Consider the following 17,924-nt stretch of genomic DNA (forward strand, 5'->3'; position numbering starts at 1 on the left):
TTTTCATCCTTCAACTGTTTTGGACTGGATTTCACAAAAAAAATTAGTACTTAATTATATCAACAAACTTTGACAGAAACTTACTTAGACAAGTTGAATAATGGATAAGTTTTAAAGTGTTGTTAACATTCCAAATTTTTGTACTTAACGCACACAAATTGAAGTGCCACAAATAGTATTTTCAACGAGGGAATAATTCTAAGGACATATTTTATAAAAACACATAAATAAATTCAAAATCGTTTGGGCATTTATAAGTTTTAGATTAGGCTAATTTTTTTGTAGATATATGATTTCCTAACTATTTTAAACATTGTTACAAATAATCAAAATAATCAAAAATTTATAAACTCGCTAAATATAGTATAAAAAATGGTGAAAATGAATGATCCACAATTAGCCAAAAATTTTAATTTGTTGACTACAGTTGATGGGATTACAAGTTTCGGATTTGAATAATTTTTTGTGACAATGTTTAAAGTAGTTGGAAGATCATATGTACAAAAAATTAGTCAAATCTAATACTTAGAAATACCATAAAAATCATGAGTTTGTTTACGTATTTTTGTAATATATATGTCCCTAGAACTCCTCCCTAATCATCTACCAGTTGTTTCATATTGTGCTTTTATCTCTACATATCTACACTATATGATAGCCGGGTTTTAAGGAACCCCTCCCCACTATCGAGTAGGCTAATTTAGATCTCTTTATTTACTTAATTTAGAAACACCTCCCTCATTAAATTTATCCCTCACTAAATTTAGAATAAGCCCCACTTTTATTAATATAATTTGAATAAGGTCTTTTTTGTATTAATAATTTAGAAACACCTATCTAATGTCACTTAAATTAAATAATTACCCCCATTTTCCACATTGAAATTAAAACAAGTCCTATTTTATTATTGATAATTTAAAATAACCTCTCTAATATCACTTAAATAACATAATTATCTTCTATTTTGTTTTAAAAAAATAAATAGATGAGTCTTTCCTATATAATTACAATTACGATTTACAATTATAATCCAAAAAAACCATACTAACTATCGATCTAGAGGGGCGGGTGAGACTTAAGAAAACCGATGTGTAGCACGGTTTGCATACTTGTACACTATATGATAGCCTGGTTATCAGGAACCACACTTCTCAACCGAATAGGCTATTTCTAATCTCTCATGTTTTATAATTTAAAACACCTCCCTCAATTATTCTAATCAGCTCCTTCTGTTTTAAGTAATTTATAAAAAACTCCTTCACCTCACTGAAATTAGAATTAGTTTTCATATTAGTTAAAATAATTTAGAAAACCTCCTTCACGTCACTGAAATTATAATCAACCCTTCCTAATATTTTTATATTATTTTTTAAAGATGTTAGAGCGACAGGTTTAAATATTTGAAAAAAACCAATGTGTAGCACAGTTCACATACTTGTTCTGAATATTATAGTGTATTTTTATTATATCACGGGGAAGAATTTGATTTGAAACAGTTTATGAAAGAATTAGCTAATTATATTTTTATTATATCAGGTACGAAAGAAAGCTTTCATTATTTAATTTTTAATTAAAACATAAAAGATACATCTAGAAATGGATAAGACAATGACATCTCACTAAGCACATATTCAAATGCGCGTCTCTTTTTAGTTAAGACTTGATCCAAAATCTTCAAGATCTTATTATTCTCCATACCCAATAGAAATTGCAAGCTTGCGTGCTAATACTTCCACTTTCGAGAGGCCTAGACCGACACATTACATTACATAAACCAGCTTGTGTGTATGTTTTTTTACGGAATTTTTCAAACTTGATTAATTAGCTAATTTGTTGTAAGTTAACTAATCTCTCGAACTTCCTTAGATCCTATATTCCCATGTACATACATTATAATGTAGTGGTAGGATCTGTGATATAAAGGATCGGGGTAATATTGGCCCGAAGTAGGCGGTGGTAGGGGAAGCCGGAGTGCAAAGGATCAGCAGAAGGATGGGCCTGAGGTAAAATATGCGGAGAGTTCACGAGCACAGGATCGGTCTGTGGACTCGCGGGTACACAGTAGAAACCCTACACGTGGGAGAAAAGTGAGCGTGGGATGAGGGAATAGGTGGACGATTATGATAGAAGGCCAGGGGTATAAAAAGAACAATGGGAGAGAGAGAGGGAGTGAGGACTTTTCGGCGAATCTAGAGAGGAGAGATCTAAGAAAAAAAAAAGGAGAAAGTGGGAGGAAGTAGAGGGCTTCCAACATTTGGCGTCATCTGTGGAGAACAGATCAAAGCAACTCAGAGATGGCAACAGGAGTGAATTGAAGAGAGGGGTGGGTAGACCAAAAAGGATAGTAGTGCAGGAGCCGGCGCTGATAAGCATGTAAATGTTACATTATTTACGGCCAATTTTATATCAGTTAGTCCGTTTATTTTATTTGTTTGATTAAGTTAGTGTATTTTCGGTGATTTTGCGGGGAATTAGAATAACTTGATTAAAAGTGTTAAACCGTCGAGATTCAAGATATTAGTGTGTATACGTTGATCTAGTTCAGTGGGCATGTGACCCGAGAAAAGGTGGAACCTTACTTTAAAGATTTATCATGAGCCAAGGCGTGGATTATATTTGTTAGCTTATGGGCCAAAGTTAGGTTCGGGCCCAAGAATTGCAAACCAATCCGTATTCAAGACTAAAGCCCCCAAAACCAACTAATGGTCATACCGGTTCATGTCCACCCGAGAGCACCGAATCAGACCTTAGTTTCCATCTTCATCTCTCACGAACAGATATAGAAACTTTCCCTCCATTCAAACTTTACAAATTCGAACCAAACAATTAAACAACCCACACTCTTCCTTACCAAAAACGCTACCTACTCTGGCTACTACCGAAGGAAAGAATTTGTTTCCTTCTAAAAAATGACTCTCGCGAATCGGAAAGAAAACCAAAACTGCCGATCCCAGACCGAAACCAAAAAGGAAAAAACTGTTGAAAATGGGGATAAAGGGAGGTCGAGAGCACAGAAAAGGGGGTCGCTGGGGCTGGAAGGAGGAGAAGAGAAAACCAGAGAATAGAGGCTGGTTCTGGAACGCAAGGGAAACAGAGTAAAGGGTCGCTGGTTCTGGAACGCAAGGGAAGCAGAGAAAAGCAGTAAAGGAGGTCGTCTCTTGGCTGAAAGGGAGGCAGAACAGAGAACCAGAGAAGAGAGGCCGAGACTTTGAGTTGGAACCAAGGAGCAGAAGAAGAACGAGACTTTGAGCTGGAACAGGAGGCAGACGAATTGAGGCCAGCGCTCCAGAATCCGGAGTCCAGAAACGCAGCAAAGAAAGAAAGACCAGAACACCGAACCCAGACTCGCAACAGTATCGATTTTGTTAATGGCTTTATTTTCTTTTGATATCGCTGTTTCTGCTGCTTTATTTCCCATGTGTAACTAAATTATTTCTAGGGCGTAGATGAAACCTTAGATCGATATGGATGTTTGATATTTGATATTTGGTATTCCTAAATTGTTTTTAATGATTTAATTCTTCTTTGAACTCGTGATTAATATTACTATTATTTCTTTCACCGTTTCTGTGATGCATTTTCGGTAGTTTGAATAGGAGATTATTAATCGAGCTTAGAATAATTGTTAGTATTAAATCGTTTGATTGTTTGTCTTTGTAAGAAAGACAAATAATGCTTTGGGTTTGATCTTTAGCTGAGTAAGAAGATAATTTTGCGAAGAAAGTGCAACAAGAATTGTAACGATAATATCATCGAGAAAGCAATTGATTATCATCGATTGCTACTCAGAAATATATAACTGGAATACCAAAGGTTAAGTCGATAGTGTCTATAGAGATTTAAGGTGGATTCGATAGTCCTAGAATTCTCGCCACTTAGCATACCCCCATTATTTAGTTTATTCATTTCTTAGATCGTAGTTAAATAAAATAGATTTAGTAGTAATTAATTCCAAATTTCTATAAAACAACATTGTCGAATTAGGATAAGTAATATTTTAGTATTCAATTGTCCCTAAACAAAGAATCCCCTGTGGGATCGACTTAGCTTCTTGACCCTATTACGATAGACCTCGTGCGCTTGCGAGTATTAGTATAAGTAAAGTGGGGTTTAATTAGCCTGTTTATTTAGGCCGGTTAATTTCCTATCAGGCGCCGAAGGTGGTGAGTGATGAAAAGGGAAATCGAGTAGAGGAGACAATAGTAGGGTTAGCAGCAGAAGAAACGCGACTTATGCAAGAGGAGATTATGAGGTTGAGAGAGGAGAACGACGCATTGAGAAGAGAAAAAGAAATGGCAGAGGAAGAAGTAAGTGAGGAGTCTGACAAAGCAGGTGTGCCGGATCTCGTCGAAAACCCGGTGACCGGTTTGATGATGGAACAAGTCCAAGAGATGATAAACAATGATAGGGAGGTGAATCTTCAGCAGGCGAAAGGTCGCGAAGGAGCGGCTAGCCAAATGGTGGCTGGTCTGAATCGTAATCCGTTAGCGGATGCCATCTGGGCTTCAGAGGTTCTGAAGCGTTTTAACCAGCCTCGGTTTGAGAGATATGATGACAAAGGAGACCCGGTGGATCACATTCACCATTTCCAACAGTAGATGCCTCTTTGGCAAGAGGCTCGGTATGATGGGCTGCGGTGTATGATGTTTCCGGCTAGCTTTAAAGGAGAGGCGTCGGATTGGTACTACAGATTTTTGGCTAGAAGCATCAATAATTTCTAGGAGATGGAGCATGCATTCATAGACCATTTCATACATCAGAAAAGGCGAGTGGTGGACATAGCGACTTTATTCATTGTTAGGCAAAGATCCGTGGAGTCAATAAGGGACTACATGTGCAGATTCAAAGTAGAGATGTTGAAGGTGGAAAACATGGATGAGAGAACCACGGTAATAATGTTTGAAAGAGGTCTGTGACTGGGAACAAGAGTACATCAGTCCATGGCTAAGAATGAGATCGCGACCTTGCACGAGCTGTATCCTCGGGTGGAAAAATATATAAGGTATGAGGACACCATGCAGAAAGGTCAGGGAAGGCAGTGCTATCTTTGGAAAAAGGCAGGGAACACCGGAGAACAGAGACGTCCGAAAAAGGTGGTGGTGGGTATCGCGGATACTCCTCACGATCTGAAAGAAACCGAGAGGGGATCAGGAGAGAGAATAGGGAGAGAAAGCCATACCACGAGATAGAGCAGACACTGCTGAATAGGCCGCTGAGTGAGATCTTGCCCTTGATTAAGAACCTGTAGGGATATGAAGGACCGCGGAGCATACCGACAGAAATACCATATAAGGCATACTGCGCATATCACCAGGTACGAAATCATGAGACTAATGACTGTTACGCATTAAAATGGTTGGTTCAGAGGTTGGTAGAGAAAGGGATGATGAGAGAGATTGTGAGGGGCGCGCAGAATGAAGAGTAAGTGCCGCCCCAGGGCATAATACTGGGAACCATTAATGTGATTTTTAGTGGGGAGGTATTGAGTCACAATGCTCATAGACAAAAGATAAGGAGAACTGCGAGCATCCAGCAGATCCATGGGGTAGCAGACAATCTGCAACCAAAGTCATGGTCGGCGGAGGGAGGAGATAGGATTGTATTCAGCAGTGCAGATCTCCGAGCTGTTGTTTCTCCCCATGAAGACGCATTAGTCATTACAGTAGCGATAGGCAATTACATGGTTAAGAGGGTGTTGATTGATTACGGTAGTGCCGTGGAGTTGTTGTTCAGAGGAGCTTTGGAGGAAATGTGAATTGATCCGAAGCAGCTGAGACCTCCGCGATCCAACTTATATGGATCCAAGGAGAGTATGATGGAGCCCATGGGGAAACTCCTATTACCAGTTACAACGGGTCCGATGACGGTCTTCACCCGATTTATGGTAGTAGATTCTAACTCGCAATACAACCCAATTCTAGGAAGGCGCTGGATCCATGAGATGAAGGCGGTACCATCAACATACTACCAGGTGATACGATTTCCCACCACAACTGGGATGTATGAAGTCCATGGGGATCAGGTGACTGCCAAGAATAGTCATCAGGGTCCAGTGAAGTGTTTGGTTGGCGGGTCAGAAGGAGAGACGACAAACCCTAGGAAGAGACAAGCATAGCAATTACATTGTGCCTCTGTGGAGGGGGAGGCGGAGTCATCGGTGGGACCGAAGACCCTTGATGAGATCAAAATAGTGAATTTAGGGGAGGGAGAGGAAGAGAAGTTCACATCAGTAGGGTCCAATTTGTCGGAGGAGTGGAAGAGTAAGTTGGTTCAATTCTTGTCCGAAAACAAGGATGTCTTTGCTTGGGTAATTGAAGATGTCACTAGATTAGACCCAGGATTCGTATGTCATCGTTTGCACATGAAGGAAGATGCTAAGCCTGTAAGACAAAATATGTGAAGTGTTAGGCCGAAGTATGCTGAGGGAATTCGCGAGGAGGTCGTGAGGTTGAAAGGAGCTGGAATAATACGAGAAGTGGAATTCTCATACTGATTGTCCAACGACGTCGCAGTGCTAAAAAAGAATGGCAAGGTCCGTATGTGCGTTGATTTTACAGATGTTAACTTAGAGTGCCCCAAAGACAGTTACCTCATGCTGCGAGTAGATGAATTGGTGGATAGAACAGCGGGATTCAAAATATTTTCATTCATGGATGTATCTATGGGATACAATCAAGTCGCAATGTACGGGCCAGATCAGGAGAATATGGCCTTTGTGGTGGAAAGCGGTACATATTGTTTTACGAGGATGTTGTTTGGATTGAAGAACGTTGGGGCTACCTTCCAGCGGTTGGGAGAAAAAATATTTGAAAGCAAGATTCGAAAGGGAATTGAAATATACATAGATGACATGGTGGAAAAGAGTATGTCGGAGGAGGAGCATTTAGAAGGTCTAAGATAGACATTCGGAATACTGCGAAGGCACAATTTGAAATTAAATCTAGAGAAGTGCACGTTTGGAGTGGCCACGGGGAGGTTCCTGGGTTACATTGTTACTCACCGGGGAATAGAAGCCAACCCCGAACAGATAAGATCCTTGTTGGAGATACCATCGCCGCAGAACGTTAAGGAAGTACAGCGGCTAGCGGGAAGAGTCACAACCTTGAATAGATCCATTTCAAAGTCCTCAGACAAGTGTAGGCCGCTGTATCGATTACTAAGAAGTACACCCGATTTCTTATGGACAAAAGAGTGCAAGGAGCCGTTTCAAGAGCTGAAGAGATATTTGGGCAAGGCTCCTTTGTTGTCGCGGCCAGAACAGGGGGAGAAATTGTACTTGTATCTGGGGGTTACAAAGTACGCAGTAAGCTCAATCCTCGTACGAGTGGTTGATTAGAAAAATCGATGTATTTCCAAAGCAAAACTTTGTTGGATGTAGAGACCCAGTACAGTAGAGTTGAGAAGTACGCTTTGGTATTGATATTCTCAGCATTGAAGTTGAAACCCTATTTTGAAGCACACTCAGTAGTGGTGGTAACAAACCTGCCCCTCAAGGAAGCACTGAAAGCAAAGAAGTCCGGAAGAATGCTTAAATGGGCAGTGATGCTAAGTGCTTATGAAATTCAATATCAGATAAGGACCACGGAGAAAGCACAGACAGTGGCGGAGTTCCCAGTGGAGGATCCAACTTGGGGGGAGGAGATGGTCATAGAACCAGAACATGAGGGGGAGCCGGACTTGCTAGATCCATGGGATAAGAGGAACGGATGGAGAGTATTCGCGGATGGGTCCTCCACAGATATGTGCAGTGGAATAGGGGTTGTATTGGTTACTCTAGACAACGACAGAATAGAATTAACTATGAAGCTGGGGTTTGCGGCAACCAACAATGAGTCCGAATATGAGGCTGTGATAGTAGGGTTGGGAATGGCAGGGGATTTGGGGGTGGACGAGTTAACGGTGTATTCAGACTTGAATTTGGTAGTATGTCATGCAAATAGAGGATTTGTCGCGAGATGTGTGCGAATGTCAAGATATTTGGAGGTTGTACACAGAAAAGCTGAGAAGTTCAAAATGGTCAGGTTCGTACATTTGGGTCGTGGTGAGAACAGACACGCAGGCGCCCTAGCTTATGTGGCGGCCACAATACCAGGGTCCGAAGAAAGAACGATAAAGGTAAGGAGGTTGGAGAAGTCGAGCATCAAGGAGGTGGGAGAGGTATGCCAAGCCGAGGAAGGGGTAGGAGGATGGATGGACCCTATTAAACACTATCTATCCTGAGGAGAGGTAAATGATAAGAAAGAGAGGAGAATATTGGAACAGACGTCGCGGAGATATACATTGTTAAAAGGAGAGTTGTACCGAAAGAATTTCGATGGACCACTGTTGAAATGCCTGGGGCCAAATCTAGCACATGATGTACTAGCAGAGTTGCATGGGAGAGATTGCGGAAGCCATTCAGCGGGAAGAACCACAGCGCACTGCTTTTGACCCAGGGTTACTTTTGGCCCCATATGAAGAGGGACACGGTGGAGTTTGCTAAAAAGTGTGGACAATGTCAGAGGTTTTCTCAATTGATATTCGCGCCCGCCGAGCCGCTACACAATATATCAAGTTCGTGGTCATTCGCCATGTGGGCCATGGATATAGTGGGTCCTCTGCCTATGGCCAGTGGCAAAAGGAGATTCATGCTAGCTACTACAGATTATTTCACCAAATGGATAGAGGTCATGGCCTTGCAGCAGGTGATTAAATTTCTATGGGAAAACATCATATGTAGGTTTGGCCTACCGCACTCCATCATAGCGGACAATGGGACACAGTTCACGGGATCAAAGGTGAAAGATTTCCTATAGGCATACAATGTGAAACAAGGATTTTCTGCTCCTTACAATCCAGAGGGCAATGGACAAGCGGAATCATCCAACAAGACCATAATGAACAATCTCAAGAGAAAGCTGGAAGATCAGAAAGGGGCATGGGCTGACGAATTGAGCCATGTGCTCTAGGCTTATTGAACTACACCGCGAACTACCACCCAAGAGACTCCGTTCTTGCCAGCTTACGGCATAGAGGCAGTGATCCCGTCGGAAATAGTGGCTTCCACGACACGAACTAAGGCGGTGGAGGAGGGTTTGAACTGGGGCATGCTGTCTAGGGACTTGAATTTGGCAGAGGAGAGGAGAGACTCCGCGCATGTCAGGCTAGAGGAGTACCACAGACACTTACAAAGGCAGTATAACAAGAGGCTGAAGTCGTGACAGTTCCGAGTAGGAGATTCTGTGCTATTCAGAGTGACACCGAGTACCAAGAGAGCAAAGGACGGGAAGTTGGGCCCAAATTGGGAGGGACCCTACACAGTGGTGGATGTCGGAAGGGCTGGCACCTACAAGCTGTGAACAATGGAAGGAAAATTGGTAGAGAGGCCTTGGAATGTGAGAATGTTGAAAAGGTTTTACACTTAAATGTAATACAGGTCCAGTACAAGGGACTTGAGCTGTTTGCAAATATATAATACAACGAAACTTTTGAGAAACTGATGTGGCAATTTTTTAAAGGCTCATCGGCCAACGAGAGATAGCCGGGGGGGGGAAGAGCCTTTCGCGGACATGAGGTCCGAATCAAACTTGGGAGCAAGCTGAGTTGCCCCCAGCCGGCTCATCAGCCAACGAGAGACGGCGGGGGGGGGAGAGCCCTTTGCGGACATGAGGTCCGAATCAAAATTGGGGGTAAGGTGAGTTGCCCATAGCCGGCTCATCAGCCGTCGAGAGACAGCGGGGGGAAGCCCTTCGTGGACATGAGGTCCGAATCTAAATTGGGGGCAAGGTGAGTTGCCAGCCCCAGCAGGCTCATCAACCGTTGAGAGACAGCGGGGGGGAAAAGCCATTTGCGGACATGAGGTCCGAATCAAACTTGGGGGCAAGGTGAGTTGCCCCAGCAGGTTCCTCAGCCGTTGGGAGATGGCGGGTGGGAAGAGACCATAGCAGACATGATGTCCAAGTCAATCTATGGGGCAGAGGGAGAGGCCCCAGTGAGTTCTTGGGGGGAAAGGCCCCAGTGCATAGAGTTGTGCAAAATAACGAGAAGAGGGACAACCAGAAAGCATGAGTAGAGGACAAGAGAGGGGTTCTTATATTATCTTGTAGGATGCAGGTGCTATTGTGCAAAGTAAAGTAAGAGTGCAAGAGCAAACAGATTCCAAAGAGCATCGATACTTAATTAATGAAAAATGAAAGTAGTGAAGGATGTAACACTAGTACTTGAAAGAAAACATCCACAATGTCAAAGTCATAACAAAAGGAATACATAATTTGCACGAACGAGCATACATAGTAATAAAACCAAGACAAGAAATCCTCAATCTGAATCTCAAAATGTTTCGGGGGACGGCTCCATAGAGGTGGGAACTGCAGCAGAGATCTCCTCATTAGTAGTGACAGCTTCCGTGGTGTTGTCTTCCACGGTGGATTCCAACACTTCGGTTCCCACTACAACTTTAAGGTTCCCTTTTGTGGACTCCTCAGCAGGGGTGGGCGGCTTCTCGGGCATAAGACGACCATCCTTGAGAAGCCGATCATGATCTTCTTGTATTTTCTTGGCCACCCTCTTGTCTGCCAGAGCTTTGAAACGATTTTGGAGAGTGACCATGTCCGCCTTGTGTTGCTCTAAAAGTGTCACAATACTTTCCTGATGCTGCAGAGTGAGAGCATCCAGATTGGATTGGTGCTGCAGGAGGAGAGTTGCACGTTGGTAACTCAAGCGATCATTGACCTCATCCATGTTTTGCTGGAGGTTGGTTTCCGCAGTCTTTAGCTCATCTTGGGCCTGGTTTTTGGCTAGTTCCGCGGCTTCTATATCTCGCTGGAGATGGGCACAAGTGGCTCTTAGTCCGTTGGGACCACTGGATTCCTTCTCCAGGGAATCCACCTTGGCCCAAGCGCCAAATAGACCGCGGATCATGTAGGAGATGTCAAGGCTCACCTGAAAACGAGAAGGACAACAAGTCAGAGGAGAAAAATGAGAGAACAAGAGTGGAGATAAGAACTGATACCTTCTCCCAGTTAGTGTAAAGGGAAGTCCGGTGTTGTTCAAAGGTTCCTCCTTCTGCGTAGGCCATATCCTTTGGGAGGTGAAAACCATAGAAGAGGGAGGAGGCCACAGCAGGATTTTCAAGGGCGGAGTCCGCGACATTTATCTTACGGTTGTGAACTTTGAAAGTAGGGGTGAACTCTTCAAGGGCAATCTCTTTGCCGGAAGGGAGGGCATGCTCTTTACCATGCCGACGGGCGGGCACTGCAGAGTGCCAGAGTTGTAGGGGCAGGTTCTGCGGATTCAGATATCCTCGGTCTTTTGGTAGGAGGCCCCTCTGCGGAAGCCGCCACTTTGGTAGGCGAGACTTCCATTACTTCATCATCATCATCATCACTATCAAACAGCTTCATTTTTGTGATATCCATGTCTGCGGAGGGAGAGAGTGGAGGGGTATGTTGATCTTCCCAGGTAGAAATGGATCTGTAAAAAGAAAAGGGTTCTGGAGCGGATGGGGAAAGAGGGTCACTAGGTGCAAGAACGGTGGAAGAATTTGAGTCTTGGATAGGGCAGTGATGAGGAGTGTGGAGACGGGAGCATTTCTTGGGAGGAGGCGATGCTCGAGGTAATCCTCTCTTTGGGAGGGGGTGGGTAGACGATAAAAAGGCACGGAGAAGCCCGCGATGTTGTGGAGTGCGGGCACTTCTAATAGTGGGGTACCCGTGGACGGATGGAGGTTCAGAAAGACAGCTTGGGCCGATCCTAGACTGCGGAGTCTTTCAAAGACTGGAGTGGTGATTCTTGAGTATATGCGAGACTTGGAATCAGGCCGCCAACCTGCATGAGGATACATCAATAAAACCGTTAACAACGTGGGTTAATTGCAAGAACAGAAGGAGGCTACAACCAGACTCACCACTAGATTGGAAAGCAAGGTGATTGAGTGTCAGTCTTGATGGGAGGTCCGCGGACAAGAAATTCCCTGATACATACAGCGGGTAGTGATGCCACAGTTTGTCAGAAGTAGTGATGCGAAAGACAAATTACATCTTTTTGGGGCGGACACAGAAAGATTGGTACCCCCCACACTGACATCTTTGGTACTGGTCTTTATGAAATAGTTGGAGACAATATTGCGGCATGACAGTTTGGGATCCCCGGACCTATTATAGTAATTTGCGGCATACATCAACCTCCAAAAGTTCCCAATGCCTTGGCAAGGGGGGATGTTGAAATAATTGAACACCTCAACGTCTAACAATGTGAGGGGAAGCCACAGCTCAACGACAATCTGACCGACAGTAACTACAAGAGACCCCGGCCGTCGGGGAACCAGATGAAGGTAATGAGTGACAAATGACACATGTTCTATGGTGATGTCAACGGGGATTCCGTAGGCAGCCCTAATCGCATTCAAATTAGGTCTGCGACTTCGGGGAGGGGGTGGCAATGGAAGGATGAATCGCCTAGATGTGGACGGGACCGCAGCAGCAACCACTGGAGGTGGAAAGGCCACCTCTGTAGATCGGGAAGAAGAGGAGTCCTCGGAGTTGGACGCCGACATCGAGAGAGGAAGAGGAACAATTTCAAAATAAGGGGAAGATTCAAATAGTTGCTATGTAAAGGGAAAAAAGGATTTAGAGATAAACAGTAAACCAAAAGGGGAAGGGAAATGACAAACCTGAATCAAAATCCCAATAGAGAAGAGTTGAACCGGAGCAATCACCAAGGGTCTCAGTGGATCGGAATATGTGGGAAGAGGAGGAGCTGTTAAAGAAGGAGAGAAGAAAAATGAGAGAAAAACGAAGTGAAGTGAGTGAAGAAAAAGAAATGAGCGGGACTTTAAGTAGGGGAAGGGTAAAAGGGTAAAATCCCTAGGGTGAAGAAACCGAAGAGTCGGCAAGTGGTCCAACGGATGTGTGACATGTGGAGGCTCAGAGTACGAGGAAGTAATGAAAAGACATGCGTGATGAGTACTTACTCCAGCACACACATATCGATGGATAGTCAGAAAAAGGGGCTGGTTGCTGAGGCAAAGAAGTGAGGAGAATTCTCAACCCCAGGCCTATATAAGGCCGCAAGGTCGAGAAGGGGCATCTGTAGTGGTAGGATCTGTGATATAAAGAATCGATGTAATATTGGCCTGAGGTAGGCTGTGGTAGGGGAAGCCGGGGTGCAGAGGATCAGCAGAAGGATGGGCCCGAGGTAAGATATGCGGAGAGTTCACGAGCACAGGATCGGTCTGCAGACTCGCGGGTACACGATAGAAACCTTACACGTGGAAGAAAAGTGAGCGTGGTATGAGAGAACAGGTGGACGACTATGATAGAAGGACAGGGGTATAAAAAGAACAGTGGGAGAGAGAGAGTGAGGACTTTTCAGCAAATCTAGAGAGGAGAGACCTAAGGAAAAAAGAGGAGAAAGTGGGAGGAAGTAGAGGGGTTCCAACAGTACCCCAAAATTTCCCCGTTGCATTTTCTCTACTGTGATTTCGTTGGGTCATTAAGTTATAGTGTGACTCACAAAGAATAGTGGGTGATTAACTGATTACGAGGCATTATTATGCTCAGGGCATCACCAATGGGGCTCGGATACGGGCTGTTTTCTTCAAATTTAACGGACCTAAACAAAAAACAGTTTCAAGTGATGCCCCTAAATGGGCCTCCATATTTATCAGTCTTGATAATTGTCCTCATTCTTACAAATGTTTTGAAGGACCCGAAGCCCAAACCTTTAATAAAAATTGTGTACATGACTTTACTTAAGTCACGTGACTTCACTTATGTTTTTTCTTGTCTAATTTCATGTGTTATAAAAGAGGGGTTATTTTCTCCGTTGGAACAACCATTAATATAGAGTTTTCACTACTCTTTATTGCCCTCCAAAAACTGACGTGACCCTCCAAAAAGATGATGTGGTCTGGGATTTTAAAGCTCTGCATTGGTGATGCCATTACTAATAAGAATTTACCATTTTTTAACTAACACCGTTGTTAAACAAATGAAGTCATAGATTAACTAATTGTTGTCGCCTTGCATGCATCACTGAAAACCATAGCTGAAAGTCATATTTGCATAGGTGATTTTTTTTTGTTTTTTTCTCAATAGCCTAGAAACGTTTAATATTGTATTAGAATAGTAGTTTCAATTTATTTGCCAAAGAGCTCGTTATTAGTCTAACAGTCCTAATGAGGAGAAATTGTTCTCTCGTGCCCCATTTAGAGCGCATATTTTATCAACCGTCAAAGTGGATATTTGGGTTATACTTCGAGATGTGAGCTGTTCTTTCACTGCCCACGTATATGTATTTCAAAGCATAGTACAAAATATCAGGATATAGGTATTTATCGATACTCAATTTCTCGATATGTATCGTGGATATATCCTCATCTTTAAGGATATTTGACATTGTTTCACATGCAAATATCGTAGATATATCTAAAATATCGATAAATATCGTGAATATTATAGATATTTCTTGATTATTTATATTTATTATAAATATAATAGTAAATATTAAATAAAATTGTTACATACGCAAAATATCGCCAAATATCCCCAAATATCGTAAAATATCCACAAATATCGCTAAAATATCGTCGATATTTGCAGTCATATATATATTTGAATATATCGTGATATTTATATATCTTTCTCTGGAATCTAGATAAATATCGACAAATATCGTGATATTGCATTATGTTTCAAAGTACCCACTACCTAACTCCGTCACTTGTGGCTCTTTTTTTTTTCCTTTCATAAAAGATGATAATAAAACAGACAGAAAAATCTAACAAAAAAATATTAAGAAAACTCAAACCACCTACTTCTTCTTCTTTTTCAATGAAAGAAAGCCCCCATCCATTGTTTTCCCCATATTCACTAATCTCACTCTATTCATCATATAAGTCAAACTCAAAAAAATCGATATATTCCTTTTGTGTTTGGACTTTTTGCACGTTCATGATTTCGGCATAACAACCAAGTTATTATTCTCTCTACTTCTACAAATTTCTAACCATGGCTTGCTTATCTATATGCTGGAAAATCTAAAATTCTTATAGTTTTGAAAGTACTAATATTTCAGTATGATTTGCACACCAAAAAAATAATTGAAAATTTCTATGAAGTGTTGGGGAGTTCTTGAAAATCGTTGTTGTCAATTGTAGATAAAGAAGACAGGGATTTGAACTTGTTTGTGAGTTCTCTATAACACCAATTTTAGTCCGGTTTGGATTTGCTCTTGATTGTTAATGAATTAAGGGTTTAAAAGAAGGAGAAAAAGAAAAAAGTATAAAAAATAAAATAAGAAAGGAAGAAATTAGAAGAGGGCAACCCGTGGAGTTTAGTGGGGTTAGCTTGGTTAGTTTGGTATACAGGTGTGAGGTGTCAACTGAGTTGTTTTTTGGGACTGTTAAAGATTAAAGTGCGCTCTAATTCTATTTCAAGGAGAGAATGATCTCCTTCGTCTCATGGACCAAAATATCGCCGATATCGATATTTTTGATATATATTCACCGAATATAGAATCTTTTTTTCCCCGATATATATTGGAATTTTCGATATAAAACTTTATATCGCCGAGATAATCGATATATCCGATATTTACGATATATATCGTTTAACTTTTTGACCATTTTTTAATATAAATCCGATATTTTCAATATTATATTTTCGACATATCTAATATTTTAAATAATATGGACGGGTCATGAAAAAAATAGATATATCCGATATTTTTGATATATCCGATATATATCGGCTTTTAGATACACCGATATATTGATTGATATCGATATTTTGGGCCTTCGTCTAAATCCAACGTCCCAGTCCCACCCTTTGTTTTTTCGAGATAAAGTCTACTTTTACTATTAAACAGTAAGAAATAAAAGTACAACTACGGAGAGTAGGTACGGTGACTACGGTCTGGCGGAGATTCAGTATTCACTTTGAATTTTCGTCTATTTCAACATTTTTGAAGTTCAACCTGTATTCTCACTTCTCACTTTCTCAGTGGGCTACTGCGGCTCTGAAATTGACTATGGCAAATTGGCAACTAAATAGTCCAATACCTGGTTATGCTGTTATCCTGCCCTGGTATTGGACTTTCAAGACAAAGACTATTTCAACAGGAATGCACGGACGTATAAGAATATAAGATAATGAAATGTGGGGAACGTTATCTCTTGTGGTCAAGTTTGGCAGCTGAAACTCTCAAATAATATGTATAAAATGGGTTCAAGCTCTAACCAAATTTTCACATCTCACTACTCTATCACCCTCTCCAGTTGCACTTACAGCACTTCAATCTCTTCAATGCCTTCCCTTCTTCAACTCTTCTTTCCAATCTTCTTCCTCATTATAACCTCCTGTCAGGCCCAAAAATCTTTCCGACCTAGTGCATTAGTCCTCCCTGTTACAAAAGATGTCAAAACCCTTCAATATGTTACTACCATCACCCAAAGGACTCCACCAGTACTAGTGAAGCTGGTTGTCGATCTTGGAGGCCAATTTGTTTGGATCGATTGCCAATCAAGCTATATATCATCATCCTACCGTCCAGCACGTTGTGGGTCATCTCAGTGCAAGATTGCCAATGCACATTCTTTCTGCAGCACCTGCAATAACATCCCATCACCAATTTGTAGCAACAATACATGTGAACTCTCCCCTCAGAATGGTGTCACTGAGTTCATAACAGGTGGTGATGTTACCATGGATGTTCTTTCACTTAAATCCACCAATGGCTACAAGCCAGGAGTATCTGTTTCTGTTCCTCAATTTATCTTTGCTTGTACAAGAAGCTTCCTCTTAGAAGGCCTTGCTGAAGGTACTAAAGGAATCGCAGCCTTTGGTCGAACACGAATTGCATTGCCAACCCAACTCGCAGCAGCATTTAGTCTCCATCGTAAATTTGCCATGTGCCTATCTCCTTCAATGGAAGCACCTGGAGCAATATTTTTCGGTGATGGACCATACTCATTCTTTCCAGGTTCAGACGTTTCCAAGTCACTTACCTACACTAAGCTGATCAATAATCCTAAAAGTACAAATGGAGTGGCTCTCCGAGGTGAACCTTCATTTGAGTACTTCATTGGAGTGACATCAGTTACAATTAATGGTAAACAATTGCCACTAAATTCATCATTGCTGTCGATTGGCAAAAATGGCGTAGGTGGAACAAAACTTAGTACTGTTGCTCCCTATTCTATCTTGGAAACTTCTGTTTACAAGGCTTTAACAGAGACTTTCATTAGGGAAGCTGTTTCTAGGAACATTACTAGAGTAGCGTCAGTGGCACCATTTGGAGCATGTTTTAGCTCAAAGAGCATTGTAAGTATACGAGGGAGATTGCAAGTTCCTAGTATTGACCTTGTCTTGCAGAGTAAGAGTGTAACTTGGCCCATCTATCCGACAAATTCATTGGTGAAAGTGAGCGATGATGTGATGTGTCTGGGATTTATTGATGGGAATTCCGTGGAGGACGTTGATAACAAGCCAAGAGCTTCAATTGTTTTGGGTGGATATCAACTGGAGAACAATTTTATACAATTTGATCTAGCTACTTCAAGGGTGGGATTTACCTCCATGCCTTACGAATTTACAGCTGGATGCGCTAACTTCAGATCAAGTGTCTAAGAGGGTCTTGATGATGGCTGAATCATCTAGTTCCCTCGAGGCATTTCTATTTATGTACTTCGTTTTTATTGAAAACAATAATAAGTAATTCAATGAACAGAAATACTTACTTTAACTGTGTAACAGCTGCATACTTGTATTAACAATTCAAATCTTCAAAGTAAAATAGCGCTATGTCCTGTTTTGAAAATTTATGCATTGTTTGAAGAGAAAGCGTCCAGCAGTATCACCAGCAAAAGTATAGGAGGTTGTTCAAATATGTCCGTTCAAATGACAGAATTCAATTTTGAGATGTGGTGCCAGTATAGAAGCAGCTAA

The 17,924-nt window shown here is 41.8% G+C and overlaps 1 protein-coding gene and 1 pseudogene across 2 annotated transcripts; both read left to right on the plus strand.

Annotated features, from left to right (window-relative positions):
* Nucleotides 1-7,344: 7,344 nt before the first annotated feature.
* Nucleotides 7,345-8,948, plus strand: LOC147517883 (uncharacterized). Its single transcript, XM_086593739.1, has 2 exons — nucleotides 7,345-8,157; nucleotides 8,796-8,948. Exons 1-2 carry the CDS (start codon nucleotides 7,345-7,347, stop codon nucleotides 8,946-8,948), a joined length of 966 nt encoding a protein of 321 aa, XP_086449865.1.
* Nucleotides 8,949-16,107: 7,159 nt separating this feature from the next.
* On the plus strand, nucleotides 16,108-17,721 carry LOC147517884 (putative aspartic proteinase GIP2 pseudogene; annotated as a pseudogene). The gene has a single exon (XR_015211605.1). The product of XR_015211605.1 is annotated as a putative aspartic proteinase GIP2 pseudogene (transcript).
* The last annotated feature ends 203 nt before the right edge of the window (nucleotides 17,722-17,924 follow it).

Source organism: Coptis chinensis, chromosome 2 (genome assembly GCF_015680905.1).
Source record: "Coptis chinensis isolate HL-2020 chromosome 2, ASM1568090v1, whole genome shotgun sequence".
Classification (NCBI taxonomy): Eukaryota; Viridiplantae; Streptophyta; class Magnoliopsida; order Ranunculales; family Ranunculaceae; genus Coptis; species Coptis chinensis.

Coding starts and splice junctions, on each gene's coding strand:
- LOC147517883 (XM_086593739.1), top strand. CDS start 7,345: ATGTATTTCCAAAGCAAAACTTTGTTGGATGTAGAGACCCAGTACAGT. Junction 8,158..8,795: donor GCATCAAGGAGGTGGGAGAG/GTATGCCAAGCC, acceptor GATTTCCTATAG/GCATACAATGTGAAACAAGG.